This window comes from Nomascus leucogenys, chromosome 7b, assembly GCF_006542625.1.
Source record: "Nomascus leucogenys isolate Asia chromosome 7b, Asia_NLE_v1, whole genome shotgun sequence".
Lineage (NCBI taxonomy): Eukaryota > Metazoa > Chordata > Mammalia > Primates > Hylobatidae > Nomascus > Nomascus leucogenys.
This window is the reverse complement of record NC_044387.1, coordinates 14391460-14413990: the sequence shown is the minus strand read 5'-3', so window position 1 is coordinate 14413990 and position 22531 is coordinate 14391460. Positions and strand designations below refer to the sequence as shown.

Here is a 22531-nt window from a genome sequence, read left to right as displayed (position 1 = left end):
ATGTGTCCCATATGTTCAAGATAAAAAAGGAAAAATATGAACATGCTAAGAAGAGACATGAGAGGTTTGAAAAAGACCCACATAAAAGTTCTAGAGACGAAAACTATAATCTAAGATTTAAAAAACACACATACACCCACTGGATTGGATTAATGGCAGACTAGACGTTGCAGGGAAAAAAAGGTAAGTACATTTGATGTTACCATATAGAAAAGATCCAAAAAGAAACAGAGAGAAGGAGGGCAAAAGACCTAAAAGAATAGTGAGCCTTGAAAATGACATAGAATGGCTGGTTAGGATCTGCTATATATCTGCGATGACAAGTTTTCAAAAGTAGTAGGTAAAGAATCTAACTCTTGGCCATCTTGAGTGGAAGGCAAAGCAGAGAGGAAGATGACTATGCTCAATATACCACATTTGGTACACTTGCCATGGGTTGCCAATCCCTAAGATTTCATTGTCACCTTCCACTTCTCTTTCTCTGTTGTGGCCTTTCCCCAGTTGCAGGAGTCATGCCCTTCGTCCTTCCTGCCTGACTCCCCAGGAGGCTAGAACTCCTATGCCATTTATCGTCATACACACAGGCTTCCACTTCCACTACAACATCTACAATACAAGAGTTTCCTGTGTCCCTCAAATAGTTGTTTATTCCAAAATGCTCCCAATCTTCTAGCCATGTAAAGCATCTATTTCCCAAACTACATGTGTGTTAAGTATTAACTGATTTAAGTAATAAGCACTACCTTATAAGTGACTACCCAATTTAACTCTCCCATTCAACATTTCAAAAGAGGACACGATCAATGAATTAGCAAGTTAAAAATCATTAATTAACTCAAAAGAAATAATTTGCTGGATGCTAACACTAGTGATATAGTCCCAATCCTGAAAGAAACTATAGTCTGATGGAAAAACACAGAAATGTACTCACAATTACAGTACCGTATAAGCTAAAAGAACAATGCATATAGAATGTTAATGAGGCACAGAGGGACAACTCTGTGAGACAGGAAGATTTCTGAAGTAGGTGAGAGCTAAGCAGAATCTTTAAGGACAAATTAATCATGTGGGAGAAAAATGCATTCTGGCCCAAAGTAAAAAACAATAGTCATATGTCACTTGATGACAAGGATATGTTGAGAAACGTGTCCTTAAGCAAGTGTCTTTGTGTGAACATCACACAGTGTACTTACACAAATTTAGATGGTATTGCCTACTACACACCTAGACTATATGGCATAGCCTATTGCTCCTAGGCTACAAACTTGTACAGCATGTGACTATACTGAATACTGTAGGCAAGCGTAACACAAACCTAAGTATTTGTGTGTCTAAATATAGAAAAGGGACAGTAAAAATACAGTACTATAATCTTACGGAATCACTATTGTGTATGCAGTCTGTCGTTGACCCAAATGTTGTTATATAGTATATAACTACATGAAAAATGTTTTAAAAAAATATGAAAATGTATATGAAAAGCAATAAGGTATAAAATACAGCATATGGAGGGAGAAAGGAAGTACAGAAGGAGAAGAATCTTCATATTTTCTGGGGCTGGGGAAATAAGAGAGCAAATCAGGGGATTCATTCTATTATAATAGGGATCCATGATGACCTGCCAGAACCACTCAAAACTGTCTCTCTGTCATGAAGCTATATGGGAAAACCTTACCTATGCTATAAAGGAAATTGCGAGGTCCTGTATCCCTCTAAGTCAGGGATCAGCAAACTATAGCTTGTGGTTCAAAGCCAGCCCTCCGCCTACTTTTGTATAACCTGCAAGCTAAGCATGGTTTTACGTTTTTAAATAGTTAAAAGAGGCCGGGCACGGTGGCTCACGCCTGTATCCCTGCACTTTGGGAGGCTGAGGTGGGCGGATCACAAGGTCAGGAGATCGAGACCATCCTGGCTAACATGGTGAAATCCTGTCTCTACTAAAATTACAAAACATTAGCCAGGCATGGTGGCAGGCACCTGCACTTCGGAGGCTGAGGCAGGAGAACGGTGTGAACCCAGGAGGCGGAGCTTGCAGTGAGCCGAGATCGCACCACTGCACTCCAGCCTGGGTGACAGTGCGAGACTCTGTCTCAAAAAAAAAAAAAAAAATTAAAAATAAAGTTAAAAGAAGCATATTTTGTGACACATACACATTAGATGGAACTTAAATTTCAGTGTCCATAAATAGTTTTACTGGAACACAGCTACAACCAACCATTCATTTACTTATCATCTATAGCTTCTTCAATGCTTCATCAGCAAAGCCAGGTAGTTGTGACAGAAACAACATGGCTTGCAAAGCCAAAATTGTTTACTATCTGGCCCTTTACAGAAAAAGTTCGTGGATCTTTGCTCTCAGTTAAGAGTCTTTTCAAAACCCAATCTCCTTCACTTGAGTCCCAGTTTGCCTCTTCCAAACTTCTTACGAGGAATCATAATTAACATTAGGAAAAAAGAATATAGTTGTATCATTTGTGGACATAAAAGCATTCATTTATAATTTCATAAAATAATTATTGACTTCCATTACTCAGTGACAGTAACCTTTGAGGGATCAGGGCAAGACTCAGAGATTAAAAAACAGGTAGATTCCTGCCAATCAGCTGAGAGCATGCTTTACAGTGGAGAGAAAAACAATATTCTATTTATTCTTTTTAGGAGTTCAAGGTAATATCCCTTCATTTTTGAAATTATAAATTGCCAACAACACTACATGTTCAATGAGCTATACAAACTGACTAACGCCAGTTGTATGCGATGGCTCATGCCTGTAATCCCAGCACTTTGGGAGGTCGAGGTGGGTGTATCACCTGAGGTCAGGAGTTCAAGACCAGTCTGGCCAACATGGTGAAACCCTGTCTCTACCAAAAAATACAAAAATTAGCTGGGCATGGTGACACACGCCTGTAGTCCCAGCTACTTGGGAGGCTGAGGCAGGATAATCACTTGAACCCAGGAGGCCCAGATTGCAGTGAGCCGAGATCTGAGCCAACATCACACCACTGCACTCCAGCCTGGGCAACATAGTGAGACTCAGTCTCCAAAACAAAGAAGAAAGAAGAAAGAAGAAAGAAGAAGAAAGAAGAAAGAAGAAAGAAGAAGAAGAAGAAGAAGAAGAAGAAGATCTAATATTCAACAGCACAGTGACTATAGTTAACAATAATTTATTGTGTATTTCAAAATAGCTAGAAGGGGAGATTTGAAATGTTCTCTATACAAAGAAATGATAAATATTTGAGGTCATGGGTATCCTAATTACCGATTTGATCATTACACATTGTACGCATGTATCAAAATATCATATGTACCCCATAAATATGTATAATTATGTATCAATAAAACTTAAAAAGTAAACATAATTAATATTTTTACTTAGTGATTAGACATAAATGACAAATCATTCATATAAATTAATGCAATTAGTCTAGGACGGTCAGTAAACATTCTGGAAACCATATGTTTTCATATCTATGAGGAGTAATTCAAGGAAGTAGGAAAAATAAGCGAGGCAACAGAAGATTAAAGGGAACGTTCAGCAGTATCTTCAAATATTTGGTTTTTATGTAGAAGACATGAAACCGCTCAATGTAACTCCAGATAAGAAAACGAGAAGGAGTGAGAAGACAATAATGAAAACAGATTTCAGCTCATAAAGAAAACTTTTCTACTTTTCACGGCCAACAATGGAACTATTTATCTTATGAGGTTCACAGAATAATGGAAGAGCATGCGAATTTGGGACTAAATAGATCTCCAGTTTGAAACCTATCTCTCTCTGTTTCCAGAGTCACCAGGTTGCCTGAACTCTAGAATCTCAAAGTCTCATGCAAAAAATGGGAAAAACCTCACCTACCTCAAAGATGATTGACAAGTGATACATAATATGAATAATTATGTTTGTAAATATGCTATGTATGTAAAATTGACTGGCACAAAGTAGGTATAAAACAACAAAAACTTATTTTAATAATGGTCATTATTAGTGGTGGTTAAGAACAGAAATGCTGGAGCCAAACTCCTTGGGTTTCCTAATTTCTACAACATGGACATTAATAGTACTGCTGAGTAAGTATAAGGCTGCTGAGTGGAATAAATGCCCTAAAATATGTAAAGCACTTAAGACAATGCTTAATGCACGGTATGTGCTCTGCATTATTATTTAGTATTATTAGATAATATTAATATTTTTATCATAGAATAATGTATACTTTATTACATATTATAATAATGAAGTCCTCTTATTCAACAACGAATTCCATTACTGCAAGTGTTTTATCAAAGTCTTAAGTCAGGGATGGAAATTTCAGAAATGAATCAGAGTCTCAACTAAATTAATTTATTCACACATTCAACAAATATTTACTGAATACCCAATACCTACAAGGGGCATTAGAGTACAGTGGTTAAGAATATCAATTTCTAAGCCAGTCTGTCTGGATATCATTCCCCACAACATCTCTTAGTAGCTGTCTGAACTTGGGCAAGTTACTTAATCATCATATGCCTAGTTTCCTCTTTTGTACAATGGAGATAACACAGAGCTGCTGAGAGGATTCAATGAGTTAATGAGGGTAAAGTGCTTAGAACGGTATCTGATATTAATGCATCATAAGCATATATAAAGATTAGCTATTATTATGACTATGTGCCAGGCACTATTCTACACACTGGGAATACAACAGACTGCTGACGAGGATCCTGATCTCAGGGAGCTTCTGTTTGAGGTCAGGGGAGGAGACAGAAAACAAACAAACATATAACAATCAATGGTAAGAACTAAAATCAGTGACAAGTGAAGAAAAAGCAGAATGAAGGTAGGAGTCATGAGGGAGTGCTGGTTTAGCTAGGGAAGTTAAGGGAGAGGTCTCCCTTGAGAAGAAATATTTGAGAGTAGAACAAACCATATGGGTACCAGTGGGAAGAGCATTTTGGGCAGGGAGAAAAGCAGAAGGGTCCTGAGCAGGAGGGTCTCAGGTATGTTAAGAGAACAGCAAAGAGGCCAGTGTCATTAGAATGAAATAAATAAAGAAAAGGATGGCAGGAGATGAGACTAGAGAGACAGCCAGGTTCCTGATTATGCAGGGTCACAGGATTTTATTCAGAGACTGAAGGGGAGCAACTGTAAGGTATAAGCACAGGAATGACAAAATCAGATTCACTCTGGCAATGACCTCTAATGAATTAGTTTCCTGAATTTAATCATTCTAATAGTAATAGAGAAACATTTAAGAGTCTGGGAAATAGACACAACACATCGTGATGGCAGAATGCAGCATTTCTCACTGCCTAGAAGAGGTTGAACACTGGAGCCCACTAAGAAAGGTGCTACAATCAAAAGAGCAAAATATTTACTGCAGGGGAGCCTTCTATTTGTGCCTGGCAGATTTCACATACAAAATGTTGGGAGGAAATGTTCAAAAAAGATTTGACAGTGGTTTGGAAATGTTGAAAAAAAAGAGTGAGGAATTATAACTTCAGAAGGGAACATGTGGGATACCAATAATGTCAGATCCCGGAGCGGTATGGTATACCAGAAGGAGACCAGGGTGGGTAAAGGGGGCTGTATCATCTAGTATGACTGGTTCCCAGAAACTATCTGTCTATCATAAACAGATGTCCAAGAAACAACCCCTAGGTAAGGAATTACATGATGAAAAGTTCAAATTTGAGAGAGATAAAATTGTTTACATATGGCAATCTGTGTAGATCAGAGTTTGGAATTTCTCAGGGGAGAACAGAAAACTGGAGGAACAAAACCAGGAATTTGAGCTTATGCCTTATCACTGAGAGGAATGAGGAATGTCATTACTGTTCAATATGAAGATGTCTTCTGTAGCAATACAAATTTAAGTAATAGGTTGTCAAATATTAAGCTTACCTAGACTCAACTGCAAAACTACGGAGAAAGATAAAGGAAAAAATAGAGAAGGGGGCCAAAAAAGAAAGAGAAAAGTGTGTGTGATTAGGGGGTGACTAAGACAGAAAAAACAATTTAATGAGTCAAGATTGCTCGGATTTTATCATAGATTCATTTATGAAATTCTGGTTATCTTTTCAAGAAAGCTAAGTAATTTTTAGAAAAGCAATACTTTCCAAGAGACAATCTTGGCCTCAGCGAGGAAATGGTTATAACTGAAGATATGGAGCAATGTAGAAGAATTCAGAAAGAAACCAAATCTCTGGAAAAAGTGAGGCTTTTTTTTTTTTTTCATTGTAAAGGAACATAAATTTAGTCTCCAACCCACAATCCCCGCCTATCCTCCAACTCCCCAAATCCTGCAAAGCCCATAGAAAGTGGAAAGTGTGCCAAAACTAACAGTGTGGTTGCAGCTCCCTGGATGAAGGGTGGGATAAGGTTCCAGTGGCAAGGCAGCATGACTGGCAGGCAACCGAATGGAATCACTTTAAAGCAGTGCCACAAAATGGAGACTAAACGCTATGAGGACCTCCAGAATTCAGAGAAAATGGGATATGCTTAGCAAAATCACAGAATAGATTCTCTACTCCAACTCCTTTCAAAAACCAGACAAACAAAAACAGGAAAAGAGAAAATGAAACAAAGCAAAACATACCTGCTCTCTTATCTGTCTTTAATTAAAGCATAAAATACCCTCCCTCTTCTCTTCTCCCAACCACCCAGGAACAGAAGAGCGAACTGGCAGCAGCTCAGGTGAAAGACTTCAGCCTTCCAGCTACAAAGAGGGGAGATAGCAGACAATGGAACTGGTGATTCATTACAAAAGAATACACTCCAGAGCGGCCTGCTGCCACATGGACTCACTGCACTATTTAAAGGAACAGCAACCCCCTTTCCAACCTCCCTTATTCCTAACACCTTCCCTCCTCTTGGTCCTGATGGAAAACAGATTTTGAAGAAAATGCCAGCGAAGCACTGAGCTGTCCAAGAAAGGGAGGGCTTTGTGTTCCACAGAAACTGGCAGTCTTAGTCTTATACCATAGTAGAGTACAAAAATTTTCTTTCACATCCATACTGTAAAATCTTTTCCTCTCTGCCTAGTACACTTTCCTTTTCAACAATAGATAGTATAACGGAATTTGAGTTTGGCTAAACATTTATTTTTTGCTAATTAGTGTTGAAGTCACTTGCAATTTTGTTTTTCGAATTTTACACATAGTACAAGAATGATTTATCTTTCCTTCATATTCCATATTGCTATTTTCATAAATATGAGATGCAATAATCTGGTCTATATGCCCAAAAATAAGAGATCTCAGTGAAATACTCCTACAACATATACATGAACAGCCGATAAAATTAATGTTTTAAGTATCACATAAGCATGTCTATCTGCTATATTAGAATTTTGTGATTGAATTGCCATTTGCTTTTTAGCAGAGCACTGATTATTACTATAAATGACAGAGTAGTTTGATAATTAAAACAAAAACAGGCCCTATAAAAGTAGAGCATATGTAATAATAAAGCACATACACTGTGCAAATACTGACAAGGATCAAATATGGTATGATGAAAAAGTCATCCACTGAAAGCCCTTTTCCAACAGCTGAGCAATGGAAACTGGGGACTATAGAAATGGTACCATCTGAAGATGGAAAGAACCTACGTAGCAAAACAGTGAAAACATATCCATACATCGCTCTTACGTTGTAATAAACCGTTTAACTTTGATAACCCGGCCCTAACCGCCAGTATAGACATTCTATATTGAGAAAGCTTATGTGACAGGTCATTATCAAATGTTGGGATTGAATGTCTGGCTCAAACACACACACACACACGCGCACAACCACAGGACAAATGAAAGATTTGGCCCAGCTGGTTATTTCCTTTGATTTTTTTCCCCCTAGATTACTAACAACTATGTACATTACATTAACACAGAAAGTATACACAACAAAACAAATATGCTGGAATACTAAAAATTCACAAATTTGATATTCTATCCTTTCCAGTTGTATAATTTCAGGATGGGCAAAAACTCATAACTTTTCTTCAATATTTAGCACATCCTGATAAAACAGGTGATTTTATTATTAGAATTATTAAGCACCCCAGAATCTCTCTTTCTAGTTTCCATTTATTTCTTCTACTTCATTCCTAAACTTATGGCTTCTTTAAATACTAATTATTATGACCACAATATTAAGTGTGCATAAGCATGTGCACTCTAACTTAATGCTCACACACACTACACTTACCAGCTCCTCTAGAAACTAAGGGGAAATGTTCCAAGAGGCAATAGAAAACTCATTACAAAAATTTCCATTTTAGATCATTCTTTCACTAGTTTAAAAAACAAATAATGAAAAGTCAAGTCATTGAAAAGCCTTCAGTAATTGCTAAGCATGAAGAGAGCTGTTACCCTCTAATATTGCCAGTTAATAAAAATTGAATGAGGGCTCTAAGGTTAAGCAAGTATCATCTCCCAAGCAACAAAGAGAATCCAGAAGCAGGATTTATCTTTTATGTAAATTTTTTTAAAAAAATAAAGCAGTATTTCAAAAGAGGTAATTAGACTGATGATGAGGGGATAACACATGGAAGAGAAACATTTCAAAAGCTTCTCCGCTTTTCCAAAAGAGGAAGGAGTTTGTTGAAATTTTCTAAACTCAGATTTGGTGAAAAATTACTTTGAAAAGATATATTTGAAACTTCTTTCCTCCAGGTCCCAATGGGAAAATATCCCTACAGGTTTCCCTCCTTCCAAACAGCACTGCAGGGCATTATATAACTAAACAGGATTCCAGCTCCTAAAATGATGCCTCTATCCTGATAGCTAGCTGGCTCTCTCGCCCTCCGGTGGTGACTGGGAGAGGAAGAGAAGAGAGAATACAAAAAAAGGGCAACCTCCTTAAAAGGAAAGCACTGTCCAGTGATGAAATTTCCCCACAGAGCATAGAAACCTGGAGTGAAACTGATCTTAAGTCTGAGACTAAAGGATTTGAATGTTGTACAGTGTAAATGATTTCTCACTGATAAATCAGAGCCTCATCATTTCCTCTTAACCTGTACATAAAGGAAAAACGGTAATGGAGCGTACAGAAGGATGCTAACAAGAAAAATTGCCTTGCCAGGGAGAACTGTGGAAGAGCATTCACCTTTCCATTTGTCAGGAATGACTTGCTAAAATGCAGATTAGATATTGCCTGGCATAACCAAAAAGAGGCAGGGGGAAAGAGGGGAAAAGGAGGAGGAGAGAAAGGGGGATTTGAGGGACTTGAGGGAGAGAGTGAGTGGGAGTGGGAGAGAGAGAAGAGAAGAGAGAGGAAAGAGAGGGGAGACAGAGGGAGGAGAGATATCTTCCATTTCCTACTCTCTCTCCTTCAAATGTATTTTAAAGCCTGTGTGATTGTGATTTATACATTCAGATTCGTTCTCCTGTCAAGGAGGGCTCTACCTGCCTCTGTTACACCTGAATGCTCCTACTGAAAATTTTCTTTGCCAGTAACAAAGCCATGAAAATGAAACATTCTTTCCTAACCTTCATTTTTAATAAGCAGTTCAGAGTAACAGCAAAACTACAATTCCATAGCCAATCCTGAGAAACCAAAGTGAACAAGGAATCAGATTTCCCTATAACACAAATTCTTCTGAAATTCTTACAAGGAATCCTGCTCCCCTCTTTTTGGCAGTCTACAAGAATCTCTTCCTACCTCTGCAGTCTTTCTCTCCCTCCCTCTTCTCGGAACCAAGACAAAGAGGTAGACAAATCCCCACAGGGTCTTTCCTGAGCTACAGCTGCACAGTACAGGAAACAGGAATCTGCTATGGAGTTGAGGGAGGGGGAAGAAAGGATACGGATACATAACACACACATAAACGGACTCAACAGACACAGACTTTTCAGCAGATAACAATAAATCTGGGCTGTTCTAAGAAGACAATAATAATTAAAACTCTTCTTACTATACTCCACCCTCAAACCATTATTTAGATCCCAGAGAGGAGAAAAGAAACATACCGAGGAAGCACAAATCTTACCTGAGTTACCATTTTCTTTTTCTCCATAAACCAAACGGATAGATGATAAACCTTTCAAAGCAGCCGTGCTGGGGCACACCTCCACAGCTTTCTTTTCCACCCCCCTCCCCCCCCAATCTAGCTATTTAAGGGTGGGTAATTGATCTCCCTTTACACCGTTTTCCTTCCTTTTTCTTTCTAATGTTTCTTCCTTTCTTTTCTCTTCCTCTCCGGCAGTCTCTCCCCCTCCTTCTTTCTCCAGCTCCCTCCCATATCTCAGGCAGATGGCTGAAGGAAGCCCCACCCCTGAATGCCTAAGGTAATTAATCAGAGTAGAGCCCCACCTCTTCCTCCTCCCCCCACCCCCTCCCCGCAGGCTGACATCTCCCAACTCCAGAAGCAGGCCTGCTGGAGAACGGCAGTTTGGTGTGCACTGTGCGCACGCGTGTGTGTGTGTGTGTGTGTGTGTGTGTGTGTGTGTGTGTGTGTAGGGGGGAGGAGGGAGGGAGGGAGAAAGAGGGAGGGGCAAGCGCCATGTGCTGGCATATTTTAAGGATGCGATGATGGAATTAATTATATAGCACTGGAAGCATTCATAGCAGCTTACTATAGTTAATACAGATTTAAGAGATTCCAGCCATGAATGTCTAATAAATAAGAAATGAAACAAAATTATTTTTAATATTAATAAAACATTTTTACTGATGTACAGTTTATAGATGCAGTGGATTTAACAAGAAAGATGTGAAGAAGTGAAAAGCTATTACATGACCACTAACTGGAAGGTTTTTCAAGGAACAGGAATATGCAAGAACTTGCTTGTCCTGGAAGACCAAACCAGCCTAGTGAGAGCAAAGGACTAAAAGAGAGGAGAGAGGTAATGAGAGGTAATTGAAATGATTTTTTTCCTACTATAAAAAATACCTGGAGACTCTGAAAAAGGTGTCTACAAATATGGCTGCTTAAGAAACTTAAGGTATACACAAAGGTGCATGCAAATTTGCTTAAGGCTTCCAGCTTCAATAAAAATTTTGGTTAACTGAAAATTCACCTTTTGTTTTCTCCAGCCTTCTGTGTTTCAGCCTTTATTGAAAAAGATAAATCCTTTCTTATATATACCCTAGAAATTTGTGTCATTATTGTAAATAGTAATTGTTATAGAGTGCTGTCGATACAGGTTTAGGAGAATACTGACAATAAGAGTTTCTTTAAAGTTCTCTTATTAAAATAATTAAAAAATGCATCAAAGATGTGGTTCAGTCCAGAAGTTGGTCTAATTCTGCCCTTTACTAGTGATCTTGGAAAAATCTTTAACCTCTGAATATAAACTTCATAATTTCCCTATTTTATATTATCAAACATTCAAATAAAACAATTTATAAAATGATGAGTTTATCAGTTGTCTCATAAAATTAAGATTTTCTAATTTTTTACAGCATTCTAATAAATAGGAGCTCATTCTAAAGGATTTATGAGATATTTTAGTTATGCTATGTATTTTTAGGATATACTTTCTAAAAGACTACCCAAAGGTTAAAAAGATTAATTCCAAAATTAAGCTTCCCATTTTTAATTTTTATCTATTTTTATTTTTTACAAGCCCACGGCTAACATCACAAGCTCTCCATTTAAAAAATAAACATCTACAGAAATCTAAATTCAAAATAACAAATCACACTGAGAATACATAGTTTTTTGCTGTCTCCATAAGGATTGTTTGACAACATGCAGAACCAGGCTTTTAAAAATGTTCTGTATTGGCCAGGCACAGTGTCTCACACCTGTAATCCCAGCACTTTGGGAGGTTAAGGCTGGCGGATTTCTTGGGCCCAGAAGCTCAAGACCAGCCAAGGCAACATGGTGAAACCCTATCTCTATTGTGAATTAAATTTTTAAAATTTTAAAATTAAAAAAAATGTGTTGTGTAACACCGTTGGCTGGCACACTGCCAATACAACATCATTACACTTGCTCCTAAATTAATAATCATTTTAACAATTCTGAAAGGAACACAGGAAATACAGGACCATCTGTGGAACTGGAGAAACTGATGTAACATAGTATGTCAGGCTCTATTCTGTGCATTTTACAGATATCTGTATACTTGTGGCATAATCCATAGTAATAATTTTAAAAAGAATGAGATCTTCAAATATTAGGAAAAATGCTGAGTAAAGTAATATAGATAAGTACTAGGCCTGTTCTTACTTAACACTTTTTAGAAGTGACCTGGAACTCTCTAAATTTGCAACCGAAAAGGCAATCAGAAGGAGATAAAAAGCAGTCAAATTTTCCTAAAGACAAAGTGAGTAAGCAGAAAATGGGCAGGTGAGTTTCACTGGGAAGCAAGAGCAACCCAGTGTATTTTTGGAAAAAATCTTGAATCATACTAATGGGATAATTGTGTTTTCAGTTCTAATAATTGAAATAAACGTCAGAATCACAGTATATCATTCTCTGAATCCTCTGGTTTATTACACTATTCTTGACAAAAAGCCTGAGGCACCAAGAAGATAGAAGCTCCCCAGCAATGTCGTCCCCCCCACCCCCGCCATCCTTAGAAAAGCAACAGCTACCTTGACACTTAGGTGTGACTGCAGCCTCCATACATCTTGGAAAGAGACAAGGCCCCAAGGAGTTTTTTTGTTTTATTTTATTTTGTTTTTAAAGAAAAGGGCAAATGAGGGGTCCCCACATTCAAAAAGTCCAAGACTAGGATAAAGGTTTCCTCAGGCCAGGAATTCATGCTACTTTTCTTCATTTAGAACCAATATTTTACAGTGCAAATAGGCTTAAAAATTTATTACAGGGAAGAATTGGTACAAGCTTAAAAAAAAAAAGTTACAATGATTTTTATAAACTCACTGAATGACAGGCTCATAGTGAGGTCTGACTGGCACAATGATATTTTGAAGTGTGTCCCTGGTATTATAGAGGACAATTTGCTCCCTGGTGTCCAAGAGAGAGAAGAGCAATTGAGCAGGCTGGGTCTGACCCAGCAAAACTGGAGTCCCCTGGTGGCTGAATGTGCCCGGTAATGTACCAAGGAGAAAATCATTTTAGGACATTTCCTGTATGTGTGTTTGGGAGGAGAGAGACAGGCAGGGGCTGGGAAGCTTTGGAACAGGGTGGGCACGATGAGATGTCAGCTAATGAAGGAGGCCCTGCCTTCTCCATGGACAAATCCCCAGCTTCCAGCACAGTGTCTGGGACGTGGTAAGTACTCAACAAATATTTATTAAATAAACAAACGAAGGAAAGAGGTACTTCTCCCTGTAGTCTCAACTCTTTGATTGTTTCCTCAGTGTTTCATCCAACCTCCAGAACCCCAGCTTCCTTTCCTCCATACTACTCAATTGAAATTTACCTTACTGAAGTCACTGAAGACCTCCAAATCATGGCCAAATTCAATGGACATTTTATGTCTTCTTTGATTCGTCTGTGGTATTTGGCATTCCCTCCTTTGGGAAACTCTCACTCTTAACTTAAAATGATACCAGTCTTTCTTAACTTTCCTCTTTCCCTGTTCACCCTCTTCTCCATCGTACTCTTCTTCCTCTACCATCCTCCCAATTGTTGTTACTTGCAAGGTGTCATCCTCAGATCTCTTTTTACTGCACCCCAAAGGTTCTTAACCCAAAGTGCATGGTTCGTAACATAGGCACCCCAGTGGAAATTTTTCTTGTATGCATTTCCATGCAGAGAGGATCTGCAGTATTTATCAGATTCTCAAAAGGGTCCAAACCTCAAAGAAGTTAACATTGCTGACCACACTTGCTCAAGGTGTTCCAACTCATTCTGTCACTTCAGTTACCAGGAATTTACCCTGACGGCTCCCACATTTCTATTTTTGAGCCCATACATCTATGTTTCTATTCTTCTTCCCTTGAATATGGCCGACTATATGGGTTATTCATCCTTCAAGGCTTACTTCAGAAATCCCCTACTCCAGAAAGCCTTTCCTGACCCTACTTGCTCCCACATCTGGTTTCGGTACCCCTTATCTGTGAGCATACTTTACCTTAGCACCTAATCCATGGTACATAACGGCTGGAGTCACTGTTGTGCATAACTATGACTAGACTGTGAGCAGTCTGAGGGTAGAAATCATGTTTTATACTATATCCCCAGTTCTTAACCCAGTATCTGAATACACAGTAAATGAATGTTGAAATCAAACAATAATGCCTTGATTTCTACTACTCTAGCCATTTATTTATTCACACATGGATACATCAGAATGAAGAGCACCTATGTAGTTATCAAAATATTATAAAAGCATTCTTTCTTCCAAGAGCGCACTTGGAGATATCTTCAAATTTATAAATTTACTTCACTTTTTTTTTGAGATGGTGTCTCGCTCTGTTGCCCAGGCTGGAGTGCAGTGGCATGATCTCAGCTCACTGCAACCTCCACCTCCCCGGTTCAAGCAATTCTCCTGTCTCAGCCTCCCAAGTAGCTGAGATTATAGGCACACACCACCATGCCCAGCAGTTTTTTTTTGTTTTTTTTTTTTTGCATTTTTAGTAGAGATATGTTTCACCATGTTGGCCAGGCTGGTCTTGAACTCCTGACCTCAGGTGATCCACCCGTCTTGGCCTCCCAAAGTGCTGGGATTACAGGCGTGAGCCACCGCGCCTGGCCTTCAGTTTTATTTTCAGTATCTTTCAGAAATCTGCAGCTGAAAGGAAGATGTACAAAAAGAGTGGGAGAAAGGCTTTATTTTCAATTTTATTAGAATAGTTCAGATTCTAGACAAAATAATACCCACTCATTTAAAAAGAATTTTTTTAGGTGTTCTTGTCATACAGAAGTGACTCAACTTCCCTACCTTCCACCCACATACCAGCACTGCTATAAAAGCAGATCTAAGAGTCCCTGTCTACAAGGCAGGGCTTGCTCCAACTTTCCCAGGCTGCCTCTGACACCCAAGTGAAAGGCAACATTAAAGGGAGAGCATTTCCTGCAATAATAAAAACTTGTTGGTATAAAAGCTCTTCACAGCACGCCCCCACAAAATAACCCTAAGTGTAAATAACAATTTACACCTAACAGATATTAAATACCTTTCCAGAAGCACCTCTAATACAATACCACTTTAATATCCTTTGCCCCAACATTCCCCTTAACATAAATGAAGTCAAATCACAGCTAACTCTATTATTTCCCTAACTTTATTTCTCTAGTTTAGGCAGAGTTCAGTTATATAGAACCCATTCACCATGCAAAAAAAAAAAAAAAAAAAAAAGTGAGAGTGAAATTTGAAATCAAATGCTTTAGATCTTATAGGCTTATAAAAAACAATCCTCATTTATTTCCTGTCCCCCAAAGTCAAACCTTTAGCACAAAACCACAAATAACATAAACTAAGACATCAGTGAGGCCAGGCAAATCAAAACATTTAATTCACAAATTACTATATGTCTTTGGGTAACTTAATTCATATCTTTAAGAAATCCCAAACCCCAGATAACCAGAGTCATACATACAACTGAAATTATGTGTACATTGTACACATCCCTGTGAGGGATTAAGGAAAAGGTTCTCAGACAAATATGAAAATGGATGGGACGTAAACAAATTTATCAATAACTGGGTTGTCAAGAAGATACTACATGAATAATCTGTGAAAACTGAAGAGTGCTGTTTATCCAACGGCATGCTACAAATACGCCATGCCTCTATTATTAAGTTACAGGAAACTTTGTTGTCTTGTTCACCACTAATATCCCTGTGTCTGGCATAGTATCTGGCACACAGTAGGTACTTAAAAAACAGTTGGTACACAATAAACTAATTCAGAATAAGAAAATAAATTCAATTTATATAAATTATATAAACTTGCATATGTTAATTACATAAACTGTGTAAGTATAAACTATACTTGCATATGTTAATATAATTATATAAACTATATAAGTATAAACTTGCATATGTTAATATAATTACATAAACTATATAAGTATAAACTATACTTGCATATGTTAATATAATTACATAAACTATATAAGTACAAACTTGCATGTTAATATAATTACATAAACTATAAAGTATAAACTATATAAGTTAATATAATTATATAACTATGTAAGTATAAACTATGTAAGTTAATATAATTACATAAACTATATAAGTATAAACTATATAAGTAAATAAATTTATATAATGTGTGTGTGTGTGTGTGTGTGTGTGCGTGCATGTGTGTACTGCTTAACACCAAGGCCAACTTCCCATGAAAAAATAGAGAGCCTAATATACTCTACAGCATTTTGCAGACCTGAGCATACCTCAATATCAAAAGTGTCCTTTAGGCTGGGCATAGTGGCTCACGCCTGTAATCCCAGCACTTTGGGAGGCCAAGGAGGTGGATCACCTGAGGGTGGCAGTTCAAGACCAGCCTGATCAACATGGTGAAACCCTGTCTCTATTAAAAATACAAAAAAAAAAAAAAATAGCTGGGTGTGGTGATGCCCACCTGTAATCCCAGCTACTTGGGAAGCTGAGGCGGGAGAATTGCTTGAACCCGGGAGGCAGAGGTTGCAGTGAGCCGAGATAACACCACTGCACTCCAGCCTGGGTGACAAGAAAGAAACTTCGTTTCAAAAGAAAAAGTGTCCTTTAGACAGGTAAATTTCTGTCTCTCAATCTTCTAGATGCCTAATATCCTTAAGCTGTCCTTGGCTACCCTAAACCCTCAAATCAGGAAATTTAGCTATACCTCCAATCATTTAAGACCCTGTTTCCTCTTCCTCCAACTGCCCCATTCACCACTTGGATGACAGGTTAAGTAAAAGTGCCTAAGGAAAACCTGTGATAAAAGACAATACCCTTAACTTGCAACAAGTTACATTTTAACCATCTGATCAGAGGCAGTAAATGTTTAATCCGAAAGAGTGTCTATAAGAATAACTTCAGGAACAGTTTCTTAAATAGATTTGTCTGGGCAGGGAGACTACATTCATCGTCCCTTAAATCACAAGCAAGCCTGTATCTCCTTACTCTGCCTGATTTTAAACTAATTTGGCCAGACTAGGTTCTACAAAAATTATAACTAATAAAATAGTCATTTTCAATGGCACACTCTTAAAGTAGACATGATTTTAACAATAAGAGCAATGAAAGGTCAAGTGCCTAAAATATTTCTGAACTTGCTGTTGAAGAGAACTCACTTTGTTTCATTAACTCAAAACTAGCAATTCTAGAAATAACTTAATTAAAAATAGATGTAAAACCTTTCATTAAAAGAAATACTGTTCAATCATGTCCTCCATAATGTCCAACTGCATAATGCATTAGTATGAAACTGCAAGCATTATGCAATGAAAAGCTTGGATTTAACTAAGCTTAAGAATATATAAAAGAAGCTAAAAACATTTTATAACTGTAGTTAAGAGTCTGGGTAGTAACCAACCATCTACTACTCATTTATAAATGCACTGAAAAAAACTGTTACTTTAAAAAAGTAATAAATAAGATTGTAAAATAGCTTAGGATCCTTCAATTTAAAATTGTTTTTTTTTTAATCCCATTAGCTTTACTATGTGGCAGAATGGAGAGTAAACCCTTAAATTTTAACATCCCATTACCTCCATTTCTAAACGACCTTAATTTCAGATAGAATAAACCTACAAATGAGGCCGGGCGCGGTGGCTCACGCTTGTAATCCCAGCACTTTGGGAGGCTAAGGCGGGCGGATCACGAGGTCAGGAGATCGAGACCACGGTGAAACCCTGTCTCTACGAAAAATACAAAAAATTAGCCGGGCGTGGTGGCGGGCGCCTGTAGTCCCAGCTACTCGGAGAGGCTGAGGCAGGAGAATGGCGTGAACCCGGGAGGCGGAGCTTGCAGTGAGCCGAGATCGCGCCACTGCACTCCAGCCTGGGTGACAGAGCGAGACTCCGTCTCAAAAAAAAAAAAAAAGAATAAACCTACAAATGGAGTAAAGCCAGGAAAGTGTAGTTTCAAATACTTTGCACTACATTTATCAGTACTAAATACTAATAACCAAAAAAATTGGGGGTGGAAAATTCATTTTATTATGAATATTGATTAGAAATTTGCTGCAAAAAACTTTCATCAAACCATGTCATAATTTCTGAACAGGAACTCTTTAATCCACCCCAAAATTGGGAGGGGGAGATGGTCAATTTCCTTCCTCAAAAAACTCAATTACATACTGTAATTATTTTTTCATATATCTCCAATACTTCAATTCATTTGGGAAACATTTTTACTTTTTCAACTTTTTCCTCAAAGAATTTTACTTATGTTATAGTTACTATAATTCCCATACTTTGCTAGTTGTGGGTCAGAAATTTACTGTTCACAGATGTTTCTCATTGAAAGCACATTAATATTTACTTGTAAAAAGATCTGGTTCTAATCTAGTCTCGTAACACTTCCACCCTTAAGCTGTTACAAAGACCAAGCTATTGTTTCATGTCAGTAGAGATATAGTTCATAGATAAGTGAAATCCACAAATATATCAAAACCTCATTATGGTAAATATAAAATACTCTTAATTTGAATAATCCAAAATAATAGAAACAGTTATATCATTAATATAAAACATATAATATAGACCCCTATTAGAATATGGTTAAAGAGAAACATAATCACAGCCACTGCCATATGATTGCAATATTGATACCTTTAGACTTGAATGAAAGCTGTAAGTTTACTACAGAGAGCTTACCCAACAGGCCCAATCCAAAATAGCTTGGGCCTTTAGGCCCAAAATACCTAATAAGATGTACTACTTAGTCCATTATTTCTTTTAACTCTATGCATTCCTGTCCAACCTGCAACATAGGTGCTAATTATTAGAGAAATGGCTATTTGAAAGAAAAAAATAAAGGAACATGAAAACAAACTAAAACAAACTGACAGACGAAGTAGTATCTTTAATTCAGAATTAATTGTATTAACTGTATTTATTTTCTTATTCTAGGTTTCCAACACAATATTTCAAAAAATCATGATAGCTGAGAGGTCATCTGGCCCAACTCCTTCATTTTATATATAACAAAACTAAAGTCAAGAAAAATTGAAGTTATTTGAGCATGAACATGGTGGTGGCTAACTCTATTGCTGGAATCAGAATCCAGGACTCCTAACTTCAATTTTTCTTACTATAAGATATTCAGAAATATGCTTGGTAATGACCTAACATTTTCTGATTCTAGATTTCAACAAATGAACAAATAAGATGTTACTAATCCCATTACAAAATCGTCTAAAATGTTAGACTAAAAATAGTCTTAGTGGGGAAAGATGCCCTCTACTTTATATATTACCTTTCTGGAAAATACAACATTTGGAAACTGCCATCGGTACCTCTCGTTTGCTCAAAACAAAGCCTAAAGTTTATTATAATATGATGGTTTTTTAATGTTATATTTATATTGTCCAGCCTACCCGGTTCAAAACACACACACACACACACACACACACACACACACACACACACACACAGAATCTCTCCAAAGTTTCAGAACTTCTAGGGGTGAATGCCAACCACCTTTGTCTGGCCACCAATACTATAAATTCAATCCTCTTATTACAGTAAATTAGCAAAAAGCACTGGGAAAGCTAGGCTCTGAATGGTATCCCGTCAAAAGACAGAAAGTCTGTAGGCATTTCATTCCACCATAAAGCTTCACATCAATCAAACAGTATCTAGAAATTATAACCCTTAGCTTACCTGGACAACAGGATATTGATAATCCATACAATATACACCATACATAGCAAAAGGGAAAAAATCGTCAGATAAGGACAGTACAAAAAGTGCTTAAGTTTTTGCCTTGTTTGAGCTGGCTGTCTTGTCCAAAGGAACTAGGTAGCACCAAAAAAATCCTTCGCTGACCTCCAGTCTACGCAGATAGGTATGCTGGCTCAGCTGATGAAGTCGGAGCTTGGTTGAGACCAGGCCTCCACCCCAACAGGATTTGACAATACACTGAAGAGATGTTCAGAAAAAAGCAAAGAGCTTTGAGTTACTAGTTACAGACTGAAAACTACACTGGAGATTTGCTATTACTGTTGGTTTTTAAATTGACAACTCAACCAGAAACTCAAGAGGCAGAGAATGACAGCCAGGGAAGGGAACACAGGCTCCTCACACTGGCACACAAACACGGCAGGAAGTCTAAGGTATCCAGGAGCCAAAATAATATATATGTTCCAGGCTTTAAGTGCGTCAGAGAATACTCCCAATCCAGGACACGGAAAGGCAGATGGGACTGGTATTACTACTCTATTCTTTCTTGGGCGGGGAGCATGTACCCGTGTGCACGCATGCGCATTCTGTTTCTCTCGCTCATACACACACACACACACACACACACACACACACACACACACACACCCTTCTGACTGTCTCCGGCAGAGACAGGTGTTAGGATTAACAGTATAAAACCTTTCTGCCACGGAAAGGAATGGGAGAAAAAAGTCACACTGATACATGCAGTAAAGGGATCCCTTTCACGACACTGTATGTTTTTGTATCATTTAACACCTCCCTCGCTGTGCTTTAACAGAGGCTAGGACAGCTGGCAGGATCAGCACTAGAAAAGAAGAAAGTGGCCCCAACTCTGAGGCAACATGAGTCCACTGGAGGCCTCCAGATATGCAGGGCACACTTGCTCAGCTGTTCCAGTCAAACTTGGAAGGATTAACTCCGGCTGTCTGCAAAAAGGTGGGGGTGGAAAGGTCTTTTCAGAAAAGCCAGTTGCTTTTCTCCTTTTAGGGAGCTGCTATACCCACACTACCATTATATACAAATACACATGTGCACACATATTTCTATAACAGATATTAAAAGCAGTAACAAACATGGACAGGTGTTAGTTTGTCTGACAAAGCACAATAGGTTCAAGAGTTGGCTTTCAGAGCCTAAATGGCCCATTTAAAATCAGAAAACTGGTAAGTAATCCTTAGAACAAGGACATAGAGTGAGCAGAAAGTGAAAATAAATGTTTATTAAAAGACAAACCAGTTGTAACTATTGATCCTACGAAATCTTCTATTTGGAACAAGCATTCAAAAGTTCAAAATGGTAAATTATTCTAAATAAGTTTCAGGGGCTATGACGTCCCTAATCTTGGAGAGCCAGTAATATTGTAACATGCTTTTGGATGATTAAACTATGAGGATTAAATGCAACTGTGAGGGCATCTGTGAGAATTTAAGAATTACCATCCCTCCACGCCCCGCCCCCATCAGTGTAATTCTTCTCCTTTTATGGTCACTGTAATTTATTTTAGGATTGTTCAGAAGGAACAGACTTTTAAGAGTCAAAATGGCTATAGCACATTTTGAAGGTATTCCTGGTTAAACATTTACCTGAACTCAGTTCTAACAGATTAGGAGGACCACTGTACTCGATTATCTTCAATTTGCTGGTACTGATTCTATGTGCATTACACATGAAGAACAAGAATAAATCTATTCAGTATAATTAATAAAACATTTATTGAACATCTATTGCATACAAAATATTGTACTAAGCCCTGGAGAAATGAACACAGTTCTGTTGTCAATGAATTTACTGTTTATGGGAGAAATAGATAAGGACACAGGCAGAGCCAAAAAGCAAAACAATGCTACAGCACAAAACTAAATATTGTAAGCAACTTCTCATACATGGAAAAATATTTTTTTAAAAATTACTCTTGGCCGGGCGGGGTGGCTCACACCTGTAATCCCAACACTTTGGGAGGCTGAGGCAGGGGGATCACTTGAGGTCAGGAGTTCGAGACCAGCCTGGCTAACATGGCAAAACCCTGTCTCTATTAAAAATACAAAAATTAGCTGGGCGTGGTGGCATGCACCCTGTAATCCCAGCTACTCGGGAGGCTGAGACAGGGGAATTGCTTGAACCCAGGAGGCGAAGGCTCACCACCGCAGCCGAGATCACGCCACTGCACTCCAGCCTGGGCAACAGAGCAAAACTCCATCTCAAAAAAAAAAAAAAAGTTGCTCTTAATAAACAGTTTTATAGTCTCTCTCACCATTAGAACTATAAAACCCTACTTTGTCAATTCTTAACAGAGATTATCAAAGCCTCATAACCTTTCAGATGTGCTTTGCCACACCTTAAGGGATTGTAATATACAGTCAGCCCTCCTTATCCTTGGGTTACACATTTGTGAATTCAACCAACTGCAAACAAAATATTTGTGAAAAGCAATTAAAAAAACCCAATACTCTACAATAACAAAAATATAATACAAATTTTCAAGATAATAGTTATAATAATTATTTACATAGCATTTACATTGTTTTGGAAATTATAATTTAGAGATAATTTAAAGTCTATAAGAGGATGAACATAGGTTATATGCAAATACTACACCATTTTATATAAGAAACTTGAGCATCTGCAAATTTTGGTATCTGCAGGGGTGTGAGAGGGTGTATCCTGGAACCAATCTCCCACAGATATGAGAGGACTATATATTCTAACAGTCTCCTGTATAGGTATTACAATGGTAATTAAGAAATAACAAAAGACTGGGTGCAGCGGCATGTGCCTGTAGTCCCAGCTACTAGGGAGGATCACTTGGGCCAGGAGTTCAAGACTA

The 22531-nt window shown here is 37.9% G+C and overlaps 1 protein-coding gene across 31 annotated transcripts in view; it reads right to left on the bottom strand.

The window, feature by feature from the left end:
- The window catches only part of RBFOX2 (RNA binding fox-1 homolog 2), a 290938-nt gene that overhangs the window by 87949 nt on the left and 180458 nt on the right, over positions 1–22531 (bottom strand). For 6 of the 31 annotated variants that reach the window (XM_030815659.1, XM_003264693.3, XM_030815660.1 and 3 more), the window contains exon 1: positions 9965–10359. The exons of the other annotated variants lie outside the window; for them this stretch is intronic. In XM_030815659.1, coding sequence (XP_030671519.1) covers positions 9965–9991 — 27 coding nt within the window. In that variant the 5' untranslated portion in view covers positions 9992–10359. Of the gene's footprint in view, positions 1–9964; positions 10360–22531 lie in introns of those variants that run through there. 31 annotated transcript variants of the gene reach the window in all.